This window comes from Vitis riparia, chromosome 19 (assembly GCF_004353265.1).
Source record: "Vitis riparia cultivar Riparia Gloire de Montpellier isolate 1030 chromosome 19, EGFV_Vit.rip_1.0, whole genome shotgun sequence".
In the NCBI taxonomy this organism is placed as follows: Eukaryota; Viridiplantae; Streptophyta; class Magnoliopsida; order Vitales; family Vitaceae; genus Vitis; species Vitis riparia.
The window spans coordinates 9712220-9731502 of record NC_048449.1 but is presented as its reverse complement, the minus strand read 5'-3'; the positions used below and the strand labels follow the sequence as shown (position 1 = coordinate 9731502).

General features: G+C 33.2%; 2 protein-coding genes across 4 annotated transcripts; both read right to left on the bottom strand.

The window, feature by feature from the left end:
- Window positions 1-301: 301 nt before the first annotated feature.
- Window positions 302-8350, bottom strand: LOC117908979 (histone acetyltransferase KAT6A). Of its 2 annotated transcripts, XM_034822857.1 has the most exons (10): window positions 8134-8350; window positions 7391-7483; window positions 6741-6865; window positions 4284-5083; window positions 2747-4122; window positions 1783-1862; window positions 1600-1695; window positions 1451-1524; window positions 1040-1172; window positions 302-649 (listed from the first exon to the last, which is right to left on the bottom strand). In XM_034822857.1, exons 1-10 carry the CDS (start codon window positions 8216-8218, stop codon window positions 566-568), a joined length of 2946 nt encoding a protein of 981 aa, XP_034678748.1. In that variant the 5' UTR covers window positions 8219-8350; the 3' UTR covers window positions 302-565. The 2 variants fall into 2 exon arrangements, with proteins under 2 accessions (XP_034678748.1, XP_034678749.1); XM_034822858.1 differs by lacking the exon at window positions 8134-8350 and having other exon boundaries at window positions 7109-7477.
- A 5027-nt stretch (window positions 8351-13377) lies between these two features.
- On the bottom strand, window positions 13378-17619 carry LOC117908561 (protein FERTILITY RESTORER RF2, mitochondrial-like). 2 transcript variants are annotated; one of them, XM_034822206.1, is made up of 5 exons: window positions 17528-17619; window positions 16689-16763; window positions 15511-15704; window positions 14872-14947; window positions 13378-13713 (listed from the first exon to the last, which is right to left on the bottom strand). In XM_034822206.1, exons 2-5 carry the CDS (start codon window positions 16738-16740, stop codon window positions 13523-13525), a joined length of 513 nt encoding a protein of 170 aa, XP_034678097.1. In that variant the 5' UTR covers window positions 16741-16763; window positions 17528-17619; the 3' UTR covers window positions 13378-13522. The 2 variants fall into 2 exon arrangements, with proteins under 2 accessions (XP_034678097.1, XP_034678099.1); XM_034822208.1 differs by having other exon boundaries at window positions 15511-15701.
- Between the last annotated feature and the right edge of the window lie 1664 nt (window positions 17620-19283).

Genomic DNA, 19283 nt, shown 5'->3' with positions numbered 1-19283 from the left:
AACAATGAATTACTAAAAATTAATAATTGGAGGGGTTGAAATAATTCCGTTCTATTAATGATGATAAATCCAACTGGACGCAACGTGGCACACGGGGATCTTCATTGCAGACGTAGCAGTAGGTGCGCCCCCACAAACCATCAAACGACGACGTTTTACTGAAATTTGACGGTGTTCGAACTTCGAAGGGAAACGGTTTTAAATTTTAATGGCACTTTGTTGCACGTGACAGTTTTTACCATATTCTTAATAGAAAAAAATGAAAAGAAATTATAAATAAATATTAAATATAATCCTCAAATTATTGAGTAAATAATCCTATCATAAATCAAAATATTAAAAAAAAATTTCAAAGAAAAGATGCCGCATTCTCCCATACTATACAAGAAGACACCCATCATGGGCATGGCCGCAAGGGCCGTGTGTTGGAATTTCTAAATAGAGTCGACCAAAACTTCTGAACATTGGATTCTCCCTTGGGAATATACATATTAGGAAATGAATAATCATAAAACGCGGCTACGATTATTACATCCCAAAACCCAAAGAAAAAAAAGAAGGCCATTCAATTTGTAGGTCTGGTCCAGGTCGTCTCCGATGTGACCGCATTTCCATAGTAGACCAGTTTTGTGGATTCATCCCAATACGCCTGCACGAGTACCCAATAAAAAAGGGTTGTTAGAACAAGGCTAACGAAAGATTGGATTGGAATTTCACATTGGATGATCAAATTTCCAATTTTAGAGAGGGGTGGGTGGTGTTGCACAAAAACCCATTGAACTGACAAAGGACATGATATGCTGCCCCTCACTGTGCAGACATAAGGGGAAGGAGGTTCACTACTTGACCCCACTTTTATATGTCCCTCTTGCTTTGAACTTCACTCCGGAAGGGAAGGAGAGCCAACCGTGAGTCAAAAGTCTGATTAGTTGTGAACTGATTTTTTGGTTTCTTAAGAACTGAAATCTGTTATTCACGTGCCCATTTGCCTGTCCATCCTTTTTAGTTTATAATTGGTGGAACACGTATGAATAAATACCTGCCATCCAGACGGAAGATCTCTTGACAGCTCCACTAAATCAGGCTGCTGGCTTTTGTAAGCGGTTGGCTCAGGTGAAGACTTCTTAGCTTCACTAGACTTTCGAGCTCGCTTGCGCCTAACCCTCTCACGCCTGCATAAAATCAGCAATACTTATAAAAAGATATATTTATATATGTTGAGTGACAGCTTAAAAAAAGAGAATAGGGTCCAAATCAGTGTAATAAGAAAAATTGACCCCAAAGAACAAAATTAAAAATAAAAAATAAAAAATAAAAGATATCCATTACTGAGTACAGATATTAAGAAGCAGTTTCACAACTTCAATATAGAAAATCCACTTCTTTAAAAAGGTGACCATATAAAAGAGTGCTGAAAGGAATTGTTAGAGTAGGTTTCAGAATCCAATACCAATCACCGCCCAACGGCTGAAAATTAGCATTATCTTTAGCCTCCCCACTGGCAATTTGCTGGGCACGCCATTCCTGCCATGAAAGGATTGTAAGGGACGGGAAACACTGACACATTAAGTTACAAATGAAGAAATCACATTCACAAACCTCTATTGCCCTTTGCCGCTTCTTCTCTAAAATCTCAAAACCGTTTTCAGGTTCAGATTCCTCATCCTCATGCAATTCCTCTTTTGCAGCCTTCCACTGATGAAACAGATATACTAGATATTAAATAATTCCAAACAATCATTCTCCTCAAAGTTGAGAAACAATATATGCTACAAAATGCACCTTGTCCACCAAACTGGAAACTTTCTTATTAGACCTCAATGAGGATGTCATGCCTATGGTCCGCTTTTCAGTCCGTGAAGCTGATGAAGAGAAAGGGAAGGATAAAAGTTTGAATAATGTAGTTAGTTAACCAAAAAAACCAAGGGGCAAATGGATGAAACTGACTTAAAATTTAAGCCATTAAGCATCTGCTTCCCAAAGGGAAAGTGAACAAATAAATTTAACAAGTGAATGGATGAAGTATTCATCCATATTCTGAAAATGGTAGACTCTAACCATCCAGTGCACCATCAATGTGAGCATGCAGAACAGCCCACTAATCAATGGGCCCCAACTAGAGAATTGCTGCAGAATTAGCAACAAGAACTTGCTTAGAGGACATTAGCCATCCAATCTAATGAATACTCCCAAAAAAATGCAATAAATTTCCCCACAATCCAGCCCTAAAATAATCTCAAGCCTTGATGGGTCGTACTTCCATCCTTAAAGCTAACTCCAAAGTGTTTGGGATCGACCTTGCTGGTTCTGGATTTACCATAATTTTAACTAAATGAGTCACCAAACATCTAAAAAATGAAATAAAAAGTTGCAAATGGGAATCAAGTAAATTCCGGGAAGCAATTTCTTAAATAAACTCATAAGAACAACAAAATACCCTTTTCTGATTTACCATTTCAGCAGCTATCCTGTTTTTCTATTGAAGAAATAAATAATAAATCTATGAATAAATAAATTATTTAAATTGAGACCTTTTTAAATGGAAAACAGTAGTGGAATGAATGAAAGTGTAACTGTAGAAGCTTAAGCTAATGTAACATGCCCCCCAGGGGTTTGGCTAAGGCAGTAAAGGGATTGGTGAAGCAGACCTAGAGTTTGAAGGTAATGTCCTTGCATTTGAAAATTTTCAGTGAAAAAATGCCTGTACAATAATCCATAAAAAATTCTAGGTGTTTAGACACTCTACCTTTAGATTGAACCTTAGAAGCTGTTGATGCAGGAGCACCAGTTACCACATTGGTTGACGGCACAGGAGCACTCTCTTTTACCAAAATGGTTGCTGGAGCTTGAATTGTGGCTGAACTAAAAGCAACCTCTGCAGAGGCCATTTCAGCATGACAACCAACAGCTGGAACATCAACCTTCCTGTTTGATAAAAAACTGCAGCCCACTTCAGCTGGAGCATCAGTGGTACCAGTTTGCTCAGAGGTACCAGTTTGATCAGAAGCAAGGGTGTCGTAACTCACTGGACCAGATCCACTGTGAAGCCCAGAAGATTCTACACTACTCACTACAGCAACAGGAGGCACCATGCCATCCTGAACTCCATAATATGCTCCAGGCTCAACAGGGTTAATCATGACTAGGGCATTCTCCAGATACACATTAGGAACTGTGTCATAGTACACTGGTGGATGGGGCATTGCCAATTGATGTCCTTCAGCAAGTCCATAAAAGCTACTGCTTGGAACTTCAGCAACAGTGTGCCCATAATAGTTGAAGTTAGAATCTGGGTAGGATAGATTATATTGCCCTGTGTAAGGAACAGGTTCGGCTGTCTCCGGATATGATGGTGGTGGGGGATATGCAGGCTCAGGTGGCTCATCAGGTGGAGGTGGAGGTGGAGGAATTATTTCGTTATCAGGAGGTGGTGGGGGGATCCATTCCTCACCAGGAGGAGGTGGAATAGTAAACCCATCCTCTGAAGCCAAGGATGAGTATTCCACAGGCAGATTTGGCTGAATAGATTGCTCCTGTGGAGGAAAATATTCAGTACCCAAAGGATTTTGGGCTGCTGTGTTGCTTGAAGGAACAGTGTCATCAACTTCCATGTCCACGTCCATGTCCACATCTTCCTCAGCATGGAGCCCAGGCTTGACAGTGAATTCATCAGAAAGGTCATTTCCATCAACTCTTCCACTATTTGCTTCCGAGCCATTGCCTGCAAAAGTGATAGGATATCCACATGAAGAAATGTGTCCAGAAATAGCAATATTATCATTGGTGGCTACACCCTGCGAGTCTTTCAGAACTGTTGTAGAAATTTCAACTTTAGAAACTACTTTCTTTTCATTTCCATCAGCTTCATATGCATCAACCATGCTTTCCAGTGATTTATCTCTCTTTATATGTGTGTCAACTTCATTCTCTGCATATTTAGCAAATTGACAAATTTGATCATCAACAGCAACTTCCAGCCGTTTAATCTGCCTTTCAGAATGCTCCCAAAATGGAAGCAAGGATGATCCATAAGATAAAAGTGACTTAAAATCAGAAATTCTAATCTCAAGTTCCCAAATGTACTTTGATGTCAAATCATGACCTTGTGGGTGGCTCATTAACCTGAAACATAAATTGAAGAAATTAAAAGAAGAATCATTGAATAAAGTAAAGAAATTCTGGAAGGTTTTCAAAGCCATTTATTCTAAAAGAATTATTAACAAACAAATAACACCAAGTTAATGCAAAGAGTAGATGAAGAAATATGATGTAGGCATGCATACCCTTTCAGTGTCATCAATTTTTCTAACAAACTTTCACTTTGTTCCACAAGACGAGAAGAAATATCAACTCCTGTCTCAAGTTCTTTGTTAACTATGCTTTCATAGGCGTACTTCTCCAAACCAGTTCTTATTGAACTCCCATTACCTAAAAGATCATTAACGGCATCAAAACTACTTAATTCACTTTGGTTGATACCAGTGGCCCCATCTTTAACTTCGAAAGTTTCACCTTTGTAACCTTCAGTATGCTCATTTACTTGGGAAACATGTTCACAAACTTCTTTGGTTTCAGAAATCAAATTGGCACCCACAGAGACACAAGTGGTATGCACAGCTGAGGAATCAGAACATTCTACATCTAAAGTTGACTTGACTTCATCATGTCCAAGACAAGCACTCTCCATTCCTTCAGTAACAGGAAGAGTTTTCTGTTCAGGGTTTAATTGGGATGCCTGAACCAAAACATCAGGTACTTCCCATGAAGTTTCCCCAGTCTCAGTATTCCAGTAATAGCATTGGTTACTTTCCTCATGCATCACCATCTTCCAGCCCGAAGTCACATCTCCAGTGCCTTGGGCACCAGGATTTCCAGGCACATAGATTTGTTCATCTAAATCCATTTCTTTGGATGAATCACTTACTGCAGTCGCATCATTTTCTCTAATATCTCTGCCCTCCAGATTCTGGAGAGCATCTAGTGAAGTGCCATCTCTCTCCGTGTCCTGCTGTTTAACTTCCTGAGAAGCAATATGCTCACCTGCTTTAATATCCACATCTTCACTGCCAATGAGTCCCTTAACCTGATAAAAGTGGCATGATTAGCATGTGAAGAAACATGAGTGTATAGGCAGCAAACCATAAAGTGAAAAAAAAGAAAAGAAGAAAAACTGCAATTATATTACACTTATAAAATTGATAGATATGGATTTCCATCAAACACTGACATGAACAAACCTTTCTTTTATCAAAATCAAGCACACAAAATAAACTTAAAATGTGAGAAAACAAAGTTCACATGCAACAGAGTGTATGGACTACTCAGAAAATGTAGCCACCTAAATTATGTCCAAAGTTTCAATAGAATCACTACATCCATAAATTTGCAAAGCATAACAGGATCCGTTTGTTTATTATCCAAATTTCACAAAGCCAAATCCAGAAAACAACAAAAAGTTTTAGAATATGCATTTAGAGAACTACAAATCAATGCTAATGAGGCACTTAAAAAGTTGATTAGTCATGAAAATTTTGATTGGGAAAAATTAAATTGGTGTCAACACATTAAAAGGGATCCCTAACCATGATTTTAGATGCAATTAAAGTTCAACAGAAAATTTGTGATGATTGTTGATCAGATCATTGTTGAAAAAGGTAATCACTGGGTTGCCTCGATTAGACAAGGGGAAGCAACCTATTATTGATTCTGATCCTCCCTGGATTGGACAAAGCCTACACAATCAGCTTGATCAAAGCGACAGGGGCAATGTTGCCTTATTGGATTGAACTAATGAATGTTAATTTCCATAAAAAGCCTTAATCTACCACAAACCCTTTCCCTCTCTCTCTCTCTCTTTTGTGGGGGGATTGGGGGTGCAGGGCATGGGGGTATTGGTTGGGTTGGGGGTTGGTGTTGGGGTTTGCGCAGTTAATGATTTTCTAATGTGCAAGGAGTTCAAATATTGCCAAAGTTAAAGTTGAACCTTCATTCTGGTTTTTCTTCTCTTTTAGTTGAAGTGAAAAAATTCAGTAAGATGGGTTCATGAATGTTAATTTCCACAAAACCCCTAATCTGCCACAAACCCTAACATCTCTCCATGGATGCCATTTTTTGCAGCAAAAAGAGCCTTGATTACCATTTGGGTAACCAACAAAAAGTCATTAACAAAGACTAAATACCCAATATTTTTCCTGCTTTGTATTTGCCTCTTTTGTTCAGGGATTTGGAATATTGCTGAGGTTAAAGTCAACACTCTGTTCTGGTTTTCCTTTTCTTTTATCTTTATGTGAAAAACGTTAATGGTTTGAATCATGTTTTATATCATATTTGATGCCTTGAACCATTCATTATCATTATCATTTTGTTGATTACCCTAGAACCCTCACAGAATGGAAATTTATTAGTTTTAAAAGATAATTATGAAGATAATAATGTCTATATTGTTTCAATAAGCAATACACAAATATACTAATACATTCTACCAAGTCCATAAAATACTTCAATTTCCCATCACCTGCTTTGCTTGAGCTACTGCCACAGTTAATACCTTGCATCTTAGGCAATATTTGGTCTTATTGCAATTCTCATTGCCTTTTACCTTTGACTACAATGAACCAGATTAAACATTGAAGATTCTAATAAACTCAGCACAAGTTGATCATGCCAAAATCACATCTTGCTCTTCAATTTTGGATTTTTTAAAGCTGAAGTGAACAAAAGGAGTGGAGCGAATAAACTACCTGGTCATTATGATCAGCTGAGGAACTTTCCATGATGGCAGAGGTAACTCTTTTCTTCGATCCCTCTTCCAATTCATCATCGCTATATTGCCCTAGTAATAGCAATGAATTATCCACTTTATGACCTGAAGAAGAAATACCAACATGTCAAAGGCTTTCAAAATAATTATACATTTACTCAACATTAATCATTATATCCGAGCCCAGCAAACAGATGCATTGAAGTATTAAGGCAATATCCAAAAAGGCAATAATAAAATTTTAACGGTTAGGTCTCAGAATTCATTCATTACAGCCACCTGGAAAACAAAATAATAAAATAAAACGTCAGCAACACATAAAGCAAATAAAGACAGAAACATACGAACCGATAAGGAAAATTTCCCTGATGTAATCTCCAAATGCTCTGATGCCGTGAAAAGGGCATAACAGGTTGGGAGCCATTCAAATTAACACTGTGGCAGGGCCCGACCTATTCTGATCAGTTGAAGGTTCCCAATACCACAGCCACCCTACATTCCAAAATCAAACTCTCGGGCCAAACAACATAACAATGTCTTGCACATATAGTTCCATACATCCACCAAAATAATGTTGTGCACTCATGTCCTCTATACAAAGTCCTTTTGAAGAAAACTGACGGAACCCACCTGAAGAAGATGGTGAATTGGGTGATGCAGCACGACGTTTTGAATCTAGATCTCCTCCAACTTCATCTCGTACTGAGGACCCACCCAAATCTCCTAGAGAGTTAAACAAATCTTCACCAGTGAAAAAAAAATATATACATATAATATATAAAGATAACACAGATGAAGAAATAATAATGATCAACCAACATTCCAAATAATAGTACTAAATTTTATTTTTATAGCTAACATTCCAAAAAATAGTACTAAAAATGCCACCATATTTCGGTAGAAAACAACTAAATGCAAAACTTTCCATAGCAAATCAATTTTTTGTAAAACCCGTTAATGGGCAAATCCATCAAGTCTCTTCAGTTTGTTCTGGGGAAAATCTCAATACCTTATCTTTTCTAATATTCTCTCAGCAACCAAATAAGGCAGAAACAACCCCCAACAAGCCACAACCACAAAAATACAAACCAAAATACATAGACACACATATATATCATCTTTATAAAACCCTAATTTCTCAAATACGTTTTCTCAAAAACCAAACAAAACACGAACTGCGGAACAAAGTGAAACTAAACCCATTTAAACTGATACAAAAATGCTAACATCCCATTAACAAAAAAAAGAGAGAGAATTCCAACCGAAACCCTAACAAATACAATCCAGTAATCCACGGCGCATTAATTTATACACACACATACATACATAATACACATATGTAATATATAAAGAGAGAGATAGAGAAAGAGTACCAGAGGGTTCCGCGAAGAGATCAAGCTTAACCCGGCGGCCGGAGGCGCTGATAGCGGCGAGGCGGCGCTCCTTTCTTCTTCCCATTGATTTATGGATATGGATTCCGAGATTCTTCGAACAAGGAGTTTTGATCTCAAAGTAGCTTTTCGATTCGGAATTTGAGCTCTCTTTCGATGTAAGGGTTTCTTAGGTTACAAGTTACAACTGATAATTGTAGGAGTCGCGAGCCCCTCTCGTCATGTATACATATATCGCCCTAAAGCGGCATCGTGTCAAGCCCACGTAGCTTTTGAAAGTTTTGGTCGTCTTCAACTTTGAGGGTCTGTTTGGATAGTACGTATCCTCATTTCGTTGCAAGGGGTCTTATGTAGAAGACAATTAAGACTTAGAATAATCGATATATTTTTTTAAATAGCATTGTATCTATCATGAATCTTTTGTATTAGCTTTTTAATAATGTCATTATCATTCAAGAATTTATTAAATGAATCTAATGAGTTTGGTAATAGTTATACCAAAAAAAATTTAAAAGTAAATTAATACACATAATTTCTAATAAAATAAAAAATAAAAAAAAAACCTGATATAGCAACATGGAGCTAACAGATGCAAAGGAAGTTGAAGATTGACTTAGATTATCCTTCAAGGTAGATCCATTCTTAATGCATGCATACGCGAAGAGCTTTTAGTTGAGATTATAGACTAGCCTCAAAGTCTATCTTTTCCTAAATGAGGTTGAAAACTTAAGGCACCGACACCAAATCCTACTTATTTTGGGATTGTAAATATAATGATGTTGTCTAATTTGGCACGAAGAAGAGCCCTATCCACTATTAAAGCAAAGAGTTGTTTCCTTTATAAGTACCATTTAGCTTGAACTCATTCTTCTTCTTTTATTACCCCTTTTTGCTAGAGTTTGAACATTCATTTGTTATTGTTTCTTTTCATTGTGATAGCGTAAATGGCAAGTGTTGACTTGGGCACAAGATTTGGGTTATTGATCTCCTTGGTGATCATGTACTTCATAGAAAACTTATTTATTATGAAATCAAATGACTAATAAGGAGTGAGACCCAACAAGCTAGTGTCATATTCCTAAATATAACAATTAGTCTTGCATGTGCAAATTAAGACACGAAAGGTAAGCAACTCCTATCCACCACAAGAACCTAATTAGTCTAAAAGAGGAGGTTGAGGTTGTCTTTGTTGTAAAAGAGAGACTTTAAGCCTTTTGAGCTCAAGTAGAGTAAGCATCGTTAGTAGATGGATCATAAAGCTCCAACATAGAGAGCAAATGTGAAAAGTTGAAGAAGCGACCTAACATCATGTGTTACTATTCACTTGAAGTATCCCCTCCCCCTGGTGAGATATTCCCTCCATGGTTTATTGCAATAGAATTTTTGTATAATTTCTCTCATCTATAAATACAATTTGATCATAAATCCATAGAACCATAACACTTATCAAAAGCCTAGTCCTATATCTCACAACTCCTACCACGAATCAACGATAAAGTGTTATTCTTCAATATGTAAAGGACTTAGACAAGTCTAAGGGCTATATCTCAACAATGGTTCAAGCTTGTAGCAACGTTGTTTCAACTTGTGTTACCCCAAATATATTGCAATATGAACCACCTTGGCACTTTAGGTTGAAGTTCAATTTATATGACAACGCTAACAATAACTTCAATCAAATTATGCATTTTTATATCACAAACCACCTAGTTACTTTATCATGTTAAATTTCAATTTATATGATGACATAAATGATCACTTAGACCAATTTATACATTTTTTGTTAGATCAAAAGAAGATGGCATGCTACTAAATCCTAGATGCAATTGAAATATATATCAAGTTTAAAATTTTACATTTTGAGGGTGTTTTAGGACATACCTTAGATTGGATATTCATAAAAAAAAATTCAAGTTGATGAAGAGTACCTTGAAGACAAAATGTTCCTTTTGGATCTTATAATAGAGAGAAGTGTTGGCTTCTTTTTCACCTTAAAAGGATGAGTGCTAGTGTTTTTTCTCTAGAAAATGGAAGATAAAAAAAAATGTCTAATCCTAAAAGGGTTTATATAGACTACTAGTGGACTTAAGTGATTAAGGTTTATCATATGGGTTTAAGTTACTTAATCCAACCCATTAGGTCATATTTAATTAATTCAACCATTAGATGACCTCCAATTAATTAAATAGCCCAGGTAGACATTAGGATAAGACTCTTAAAAGTATGACATGTTGTAACAAGTTTAAAGTTTATTGATTATTTAATAAAGTTCCAGTTATACTTTTATCTATTCTTATTTCATATATTATATCTTATGAGCATTTTGGTATACATATCTTGCATTGTACATGACTTGGGTGTATTAGGAGTTACATGAAAGATTCAAGTCATGACTTCCTTACAAATTGATGATTTGTTCACAGTTGGTTCATAGACTTAAGCAATCTATTTGAAGTTTTAATGTATTATCTCTTAGTTAGAAGGATAGTTTTTCTTAGCCATTAGGATGAGGCTTCCTTGGTTAGTGCATTGGTGTGTATAGTAACATATTGGACAAGACTTATAGTGAGACATGATGTAAGGTTATTAGGTGGTCATGACTTCATCAAGTTACTATGTTGTAGTGTCTCTCAACCTTGAGAGAATATTGAGTTTATGTCAAAGTTACTACTAACTTTAACATACATGTGAGATCTTAGAATGATCATATATTCTCTATAGTTTGGGTCATTGTTGATGGAAGTCGGTAGTAATAAATATTCTCAATAAATGCACCATGATATTGACTTTAAATCTCTATTGTAAATAAAATATTAAAGCTTAAATACGTGGTAATTTTAGCTAAGAAAAAACAGATATAGAGTTACCATAACTTTGTAGTATTCTAGTTTGTCATCCTTTGAATAAGTTTTAATGTTTCAAAATTAAAGGGATTAATTATTTACTAAATATATTGAAATCCTAAATTAAATAAATAAAGATCGAATATGAATAAAGATTTCCTAAAATATTTAATGAAATAAATCAAACAAAATAAATAATATTCCGAAAAGTTTCACAATCTAATGTCAAATCCTTAGAGAGAGAAAGAACATTATAAAATCCAACGTTTAGCCGAATTGAATATTAAAACTAATATTGCATCTGAAACTTAGGTTCTTCCTTTTAAAAAAAACATATTCCTAAAATCATCAAGTGAATGAAATTAATTATTGATTTAAGATTTAACTTTTTAGCATTTCATACTCCTTGTAATTTTGTTTTAAGGCATATAATGATAAGGAAGACTACGATAATTAATGATCAAGAATTACCAAAAATCACTAGTTTTGAGTAATAATTTATTGTATCATTCTCTAATGTAACTCACAAGGATAGGACTAAATATTCATAATTTGTAACCCAACCAATTGTTAATCTCATTGCTATAATTCTTAAACCAATTAGATGTGTAGTTAATTTTGATTTTTAATTTTATTCAATCAAAATCTCATATCCATCTTTTTATATTTGACCTTTAGATTTGTTAACAATATGATCAAATTATGATAACTAGTGATCAAGGACTTCCTAAGAATCATTCGTATCTTGATAAAAATCTTCTATAATTTATATAAGGTGATCTAACATAGAGGATTTATTCCTACCAATTAAAACTTGAAAAACAAAATCAAACCATTCAATATGTTATCGATTCTTGCCACTCCTCCTTTGAATTCTTCACTTTCATGTTAGCATCTTTGGATCAATCAAGTTAGCTAAACATGGTGGAAGATTTCTCCTCACAACTCATGTTCGGTTGCCACGAAAATAAAATAGAAAGATGGAAAAAAAAAACTACAACTTTATTAAAGACTTTCAAGATGAGAGATTAATCTCTTTCCTGACGTTTTATCCTCTTCTTTTAAAACCTAGAATTAAAAGAGTTTATATAATAAAATCAATAATGTAACATGTGGCACACTTCCATTGCCCACTTATTACAAAGAAAAGTTATAAACAACCTAAAAAAACCTAGATGTTTTTAACAATTTGAAGATTTTTTTAGAAAAACTTTGAAGATCCATAGACACTCCAAAATCTCCATTAAAAGATTCAAAAAATATTTGAAGTCTTAGATATATCATTTATAAATTCTTTAGATTATATTTCATTGCTAAAAAATACCAAGGAAAGAAAAAAAAAATGTCAAACAAAATTATTCTCATATTTTATTTTACTATAGAAAATACAAAATAAAATCACATATAATGAAATTAGTTAAAATCGTATATATTTTCTAATTATTTAATTTTTATATCAAAAAATTAAAATAAATGAAATAAACTTGAAGTAACATATAAAAATATTTTAATCCCTTTAAATCAAATTTTAATTTTCTTTAATCTCTTCTTTCATTCTACTTTTTTCTCTAATTTCTTTTCCTCAAATTTTTCGAAAACCAACATAATCTTAAAAAAGCTTCAAGATTTGAAAATACTTTAAGACCTGCTTTAAAAATGCGCAAAAGTTTTAAAAACCTTTGAATTAAGGATATGCAAAATAATGGACCCAAAAAAAGTAAACCAAATCCAAGCAAACCATATCAAATTTTGCAAAATTTTCAATTTTTTTTTACTTCATTTAATATTAAAAAAAATGAAAATCCCAATTAATTTGCTTATTACCAATATTTGAAACCGGTGTGATCCGAACCACCTATAATGTAAAGCCACAAGTTCTTTTTTAAACCTTTGGGCAAAGGAGTGTCCCACTATTCACTAACCTAGCAACTTGGAATGTTGTCACCCACGGTCCCCCACCCACTGCCCTAATGAACTAATCAATAATCTAAGCATGTGATGATGTTTTATCTTGGATTTTTCTATGTTCTATATTTTAAATTAGATATCATGTAATTTATTTGTAATCATTTAGTGTGAAAATAAGTATTTTGGGCTATCATTTTTTCAAAATTCTATGGACAAACTGAATTAATGTTAAATTAGTTTGGTCGATAGATAAATCGATTGGGTTCTAATCAGTTTCGGTTTAATTAAAGCTAACATGGTTGGATTATCGGATTGATTAAAAACCATGAGACCTTCTCCGATAGAACCCATATGTTAACTTGTATAGTTCCACCAATTTTACTGGAATAGCCATAATTTTCTCTCTTTATTATTATTATTATTAATTAATTAATTTATTTATTTATTTTTGTGAGGGTGGTTACAGGCTTACAACACCATGGAACCGTTTTAAAGTTAGTTACTATTTTTGCGCTAAAAAAGAATACAGCCAAAAAAAAAAAAACAATATAAAAGTACAATATGAATGAAGTTGGAGCCTCCAAATTTATTGATTTCCCACACATTGTTCTCTCTCATCTTCATCTCTCATCCCGATATGGCCCTTCACTTTCCTTGTCCTTCAAGAAGCCTAGAAAAGCAAGAAAGCCAAAAAAGAAGAAACCTCCGGCCCAGCCGCCTCCCCCGCCCCCTCCACCACCACCTCCATCACCATCGTCACGGGGTGGAAATCCAGTCCCACCGTCATCAAGTTCTGGTGACTTTTCCTTACCTGGAATTCATTAAACATTATAAGCCGAGCCCCTCAAATCACAACTTCCAATATGCTTTTGTATGGATGATTGATTACATGTGGGTGCTAGGTGATGAAAGCTAAAGAACATGTAAAATAAGCACCCAATCACTCAGATGGATCTTGGAAGTTGAAATATTAATTAAAAATAAAGAACATAAATCGAACTGAAAGGAAAATGATATCAAATTTATCAAGAATAAAAGGAAAAAATAAAAATAAAATGAAGGAATATGCAATTAAATGATTTGTTATAAAAGAAGCCGCACAAAAGATGCAGAACAACCCAAGGAGAACAAAACATTCAATTATGAAACTCAGTTGTACAATGAGAAGGTTCAAAGCATAGACGATGTAAAGAGAGCATTTTGTGAATCTTGGCACACATTTATAAATGATATCTCAAGCTTTTCTAAGCAGCAGGTAGCATGCCACTTAAACGAAGAGTATCCAGATTGAAAACTAAGGTAATTAGAAAATAGTATATTTCCATGAACCTTGTGAATGACAACAATGGAGAGAGAAGTGAACCCTAATCAGAATGTGCTGTACACCACATTGAGCATTGTCATTTTAAACGGTTTAAGGACAAACTCAGAATACATACTGTAGAAGAGGTAAATTTTCTACTGGTGATGTCATTTAATCAAAGAAAATAGAGCACAAGCTTTCTTAAAGCTACAAAAAAATATTTTGAAATAAAAGGTTTGAGGTAAGCAAGATTACCCATGCACCATAGCAACATTCTTTTACTGCTATTGGGTTGTTAAGTTTGTGGTTGAACATGAGATATATTTACTTGGATGAGTTGGAGTACTTAAATATTGATTCAAAAGAATGTCTTGGTCCAGTTAGCTCAAATATCACTACCTTTTTATCGGAAGAAAATATTTAATGGGAGAAATTAGTTCCCTAGCTCAAACCATCCATCAAAAACAAAATCCTACCTCCAGACTAAAGAGCCCAAGGATTCTACAAGTCATGGAGCTATCTTAGGTGAAGCTTTCTATGAGACCAAGATGGACAAGATAGATTTACAATCAAACATCGAGCAGAATTTAAGGAAAAATTAAGCAAATGTCATAAACGATTATCACATGCAGTGCACTAACAGGGTAGTGATTTTAAGATACCTACCTTGAGTAGGAGCAATGGTAATTGTTGACGATTCGCGTGTAACGGTTTGGGTTTGTTCTGCACCACATCTAGCATTCTGCAAATGAGATAAAGCCACATTAAGACCTTATTAAAATCCCATTTGTTTATCAACACTAGATTACAAGCATCTGTGGAAAAATAACATGTAGAGTCCCTGTGTTATTTATATCATGATGGCTTTTTGCACTTCCACTGCTACCCACAAAACACGGTTACTTGGAAAATACACAAAAGAATGCCCATACAAATGAAACATAAAAAGAGATATGAGAATGTATATAACATCTAAATTAGATTTTTTGATTGACAGATTCCCATACCACCCTATGACAAGGATATAAAATTTGACTCAAGTGACATTAGATTGAGGTAATAATCATGTTCAACTCCAAACTGCGGAATTGAAGACCTCAAGGACTATGAATGGCAATCTTATTCTTTAATGCAAAAAAATATAAATGAATAAATCTTAGAATTACGCTTTATAGAAAATATAGATCAGAGTAATCCCAGAAGAACAATATCTCATAGCTTATTGAATTATAATAAAATGAAAGTATTAACAATTTTCTGAAAGGGCATACACAGCTAACAGGAAACACACAAAAATAAACTTACCAGGGCAGAAGCGCATATGAGAGAAGCAGACTGCTTTCGAGTATGAGCAATAGCTTGTGTTCTACCAAAAGAAAGCGACTGTCTGTAAAGCACTACTGGAGAAATAGCTTGTGTTCCACCGAAAGAAAGCGACTGTCTGTAAAGCCCTACTGGGACAGGTCCAAGAATCTTAATTTGGCCCCTGCATTCACCTTCTGATTTCAAGAAAGAAGAAGCTACCACAAATCAGCAGCATAAATTTTCTTTTTAACTTGCCACAATTTAATACTATTAGTCAAAATCAATATCTGCAGAACATTCTGGACCAGAACTGAATAGAATTAGATTCCAAAGAATGCACAAAAACAAAGATGTGCCATTAAGGAATTCTCTATTTGAAATATGGGCATCCTAAACACCCTCTCAACTTGCGCAATCTAAATATCAACTAGCTAATAGAATCACATGTCGGTGGAAACAGGCACATATTCTTCATCTACATCATAAAAGGAGCACAGATAGATCAAAAGCATGAAAACTTATGGAGTTAACATTTTAAATAGAACTATTCACGAAGCCCATGTGCAGGAGTGTTTCTAAGTGCCAAACTTGTTTGTTCTCTGAATCTCAGGATATGGGGAAACAAATGATCGTTGCAGTATCCCCTTTTTTTTCCTGCTGCACCATTCCCCCCAAGTTAAAATGAAGTATCCATCTAACGTAATGTGCCCAACATGGATACTTCACTAATTTCAAGTATAAATCAAAAAGTTACAAAAGTATCTTAATCAACGTCTAATGATAGTAGGTAATCACTTGCCTACTTATTTAGAACATAAAAGCAGAAGCAAGAAAAGCATCTTAATGCACTTCTAATGACTGGCAATAATGGGTTATCACATAGCCACTTCTAAATGACTAATTTCAAATATAAATCAACAAGTTACAAAAGTATCTTAATCACTTCTAATGATATAGGTAATCACATACCTTACTTCACTCATTTAGAACATAAAACAAGAAGCAAGAAAAGCATCTTAATGCACTTCTAACCACTAAATGATAATAGGTAATCACATAGCTACTTCACTCATTTCAAAGTCTCATGTAAATGGAGTTCTGCTCTATATGTGTTCCGTACAAGAATGATAACTCAAACGAACTAAACTATAACAATTTAGATATGTATATCAATATACCTGGTGGTCTTTTTGCCGGGATAGCAATGGCACTTGCGGTCAATGAAGACATCTTCTGGGGAATGCAGATATTTCCTGTAAATTAAACCATTTCCATTAAAACCATAACTTCAAAATAACAAGCACATCACAACCGAGCAAAATTAAAACATGTATAAACCCGAAGCTTTATATATTAAAAAGAAGGAAATAGAAAATGGAAAAATAGAAGTCCTGGCAACATATTCAGTGCCACAAAAAGAAAAAAAAATCTAAATTAACATTTGGAGAAAAAGAAAAACAAAAAGAAAATAAATCATAACACACACACACAAAAAAAAAAGAGAGCTTGAATAAATAGAAACAAACAAAAATTGGTACTTATCTAATAGTATCGTCGCCCTGCAAGGCTGCAATAACTGATATACCAGATTTTCGCATGTTATGTGTTGTGAAACATTGGGAACCATGCTTTTTCGAAAATAATTTCTTAAAATTGAAATATATTTATAAAAAAAAAGGAAAATAAAAACGACATGTAAAAAAATGTAGTCTATCCAGTGAATTGTTGGTAATTCTTAACCTAACGAGACGAATTTAGAAAGACTTAACGAAGAAAATTTTCCAGTCCAATCGAAACCAAAATTCAAAATCTTATCTTTTGAAGTACAATAAGATGTAAAAAAAAAAAAAGAACCAATTATCAAGCCACCACCATTCGATTCAAATCGACGGAAAGCAATTTTCACCAAATTCAACGCCCAAAAAATAAAATCGAACTTTTAATTCCATTTATTATGACATTCATCAAATGAAGGAGAAGCATAAAAAGGGGTATCCAGGGTTAGGGTTAGGGTTACCTGGCTGATGTATGGAGAAAAGAAGATGAAGATGAAGATGAGGCGACGACGTCGTTTAATGTCCTTTCCCTCCGAAACCGACTTGTGGGAAGCAACCCTTTACATTTCTCTCAAAGCAAAGGGAATATATATTTATTATAAAATCCCTGGGCCGGTGTCTGGGCCTACCCTAGCCCGGCCCATCCCGGCCCGGTTCCGGTCCAGGCTCTAATAATAAAATTTGATTTATTTTTTAACATAAATAATTGTCCAAATGCCTTGTGTATCGTTGGAAGAAATTAAAGTGATTTTGATTAAAACGATTATAGGGATTAACGTTTGTATTGAAAACACTTCTAGAAAAAAATCTTTTATTATTTATAATTAATTAATTATTGGATTATGTTTTAATAAAATATTATATAATAAAATAATATTTTTTTAACTATCAAATAGTAATTCAGAAATCACTTTAAGTGATTTTTTGAATTTTTAAAAGTGATTTCTAGATTTCACAAGTTTGTCAAACACTTGATTTTGCTTTCAATAGTTAAAAAACGCTTTTAGAATCCATTTGATAGTGATTCTAGAAAGCGTTTTTAACTTTTTAATATTTTAAATTTTTTTATCTTTCAAGTATTAAAAAATACTAAAAACATTTTAAAAAATCACTATTAGAACTCATTTGACAATAATTTTAGGAAATACTTTCAACATTTTTAACACTTGAAAAATTTTATCATTTAAGTATTAAAAATATTAGAAATATTTTTTAAAATCATTGTCAAACACACTTTTAGTATTTGATAATACTTTTACTCGAAGTGTTTTTAATGAAAATGTTTTATTTTAAAATATTTTTAGAAAAATCACTTGTAAGATGTTTCCTTAAAAAACATTATAAATGATTTTTCAAATATTTGAAAGCATTTCTTAAATTTTGTTAGACACCCTAATTTTTTTTTTTCAAAAACATTTTTTAAGTTAAAAGTGCTTTATAGAATCATTATCAAATAAACTCTTTTAACCTTTTTCTCAAAATCACTATTAAAAGTGTCAAAAAATTTAAAGAGTAATATTATCACTATAAGAAAATTATTAAATATGAAATATATTCTTTTATAAGATAAAAAAGGTTTTTATGAAAAAATTTAACATTACTTTCCATCACAATATATTTAAGCCTTCCTAAAAATTTTGAGGAAAAATACAAAGAAAAGAAAACAAAGAAGAATAAGTGAAGAAAAATACAAAGTATATTTAAAATAAAAATAAAAAAATTATTTTTATATGTTATTTTAAACTCATTTTACTTATTTTAACTATTTTATGTAAAGATTAAATAATTTAAAAATAAACAAAATTTTAACTAGTTTTAATTATATATATATATATATATATATATTTTTGATATTTTTCATAAGATACTTACATATAAAAAAAATTATTTTTCTTAATATTTTTCGGCATCAAACACTACCTTATTAATCTGATCACATTTTTGCTTTTGATTTTAAAAGAAATGTGAGGGTGTATTTGAAAGGGTAATTTTAGTATTATAAATATGCCATTAAACAAAAATAATTTATCATGTGATTTTAAAATAAAAGTTTATGTAGATATCTTAAGTAAGAATTAAAAAATAAAAATAAAAATTGTTATTAGGAATATGTGAGGTTGTTTTCTTAAAAAGTTGTTAATAATCAAAATTTAATTTTTTTAAAAATATATTAATTAAAATAATTCAATTATTAGCTTGTAATAATTAATATGAACC

Excerpts from the sequence above, each read along its gene's own strand:
- LOC117908979 (XM_034822857.1), bottom strand. The coding sequence starts at position 8,218 with ATGGGAAGAAGAAAGGAGCGCCGCCTCGCCGCTATCAGCGCCTCCGGC. Across the intron at positions 7,484-8,133 it reads TCTCTTCGCGGAACCCTCTG|GAGATTTGGGTGGGTCCTCA; the intron begins GTACTCTTTCTC and ends TTAACTCTCTAG. Across the intron at positions 1,696-1,782 it reads TTTCCAGTTTGGTGGACAAG|TGGAAGGCTGCAAAAGAGGA; the intron begins GTGCATTTTGTA and ends CTGTTTCATCAG.
- LOC117908561 (XM_034822206.1), bottom strand. The coding sequence starts at position 16,740 with ATGTCTTCATTGACCGCAAGTGCCATTGCTATCCCGGCAAAAAGACCA. Across the intron at positions 14,948-15,510 it reads TCATATGCGCTTCTGCCCTG|AATGCTAGATGTGGTGCAGA; the intron begins GTAAGTTTATTT and ends TCTCATTTGCAG. Across the intron at positions 13,714-14,871 it reads TACCATTGCTCCTACTCAAG|GTAAGGAAAAGTCACCAGAA; the intron begins GTAGGTATCTTA and ends AATGAATTCCAG.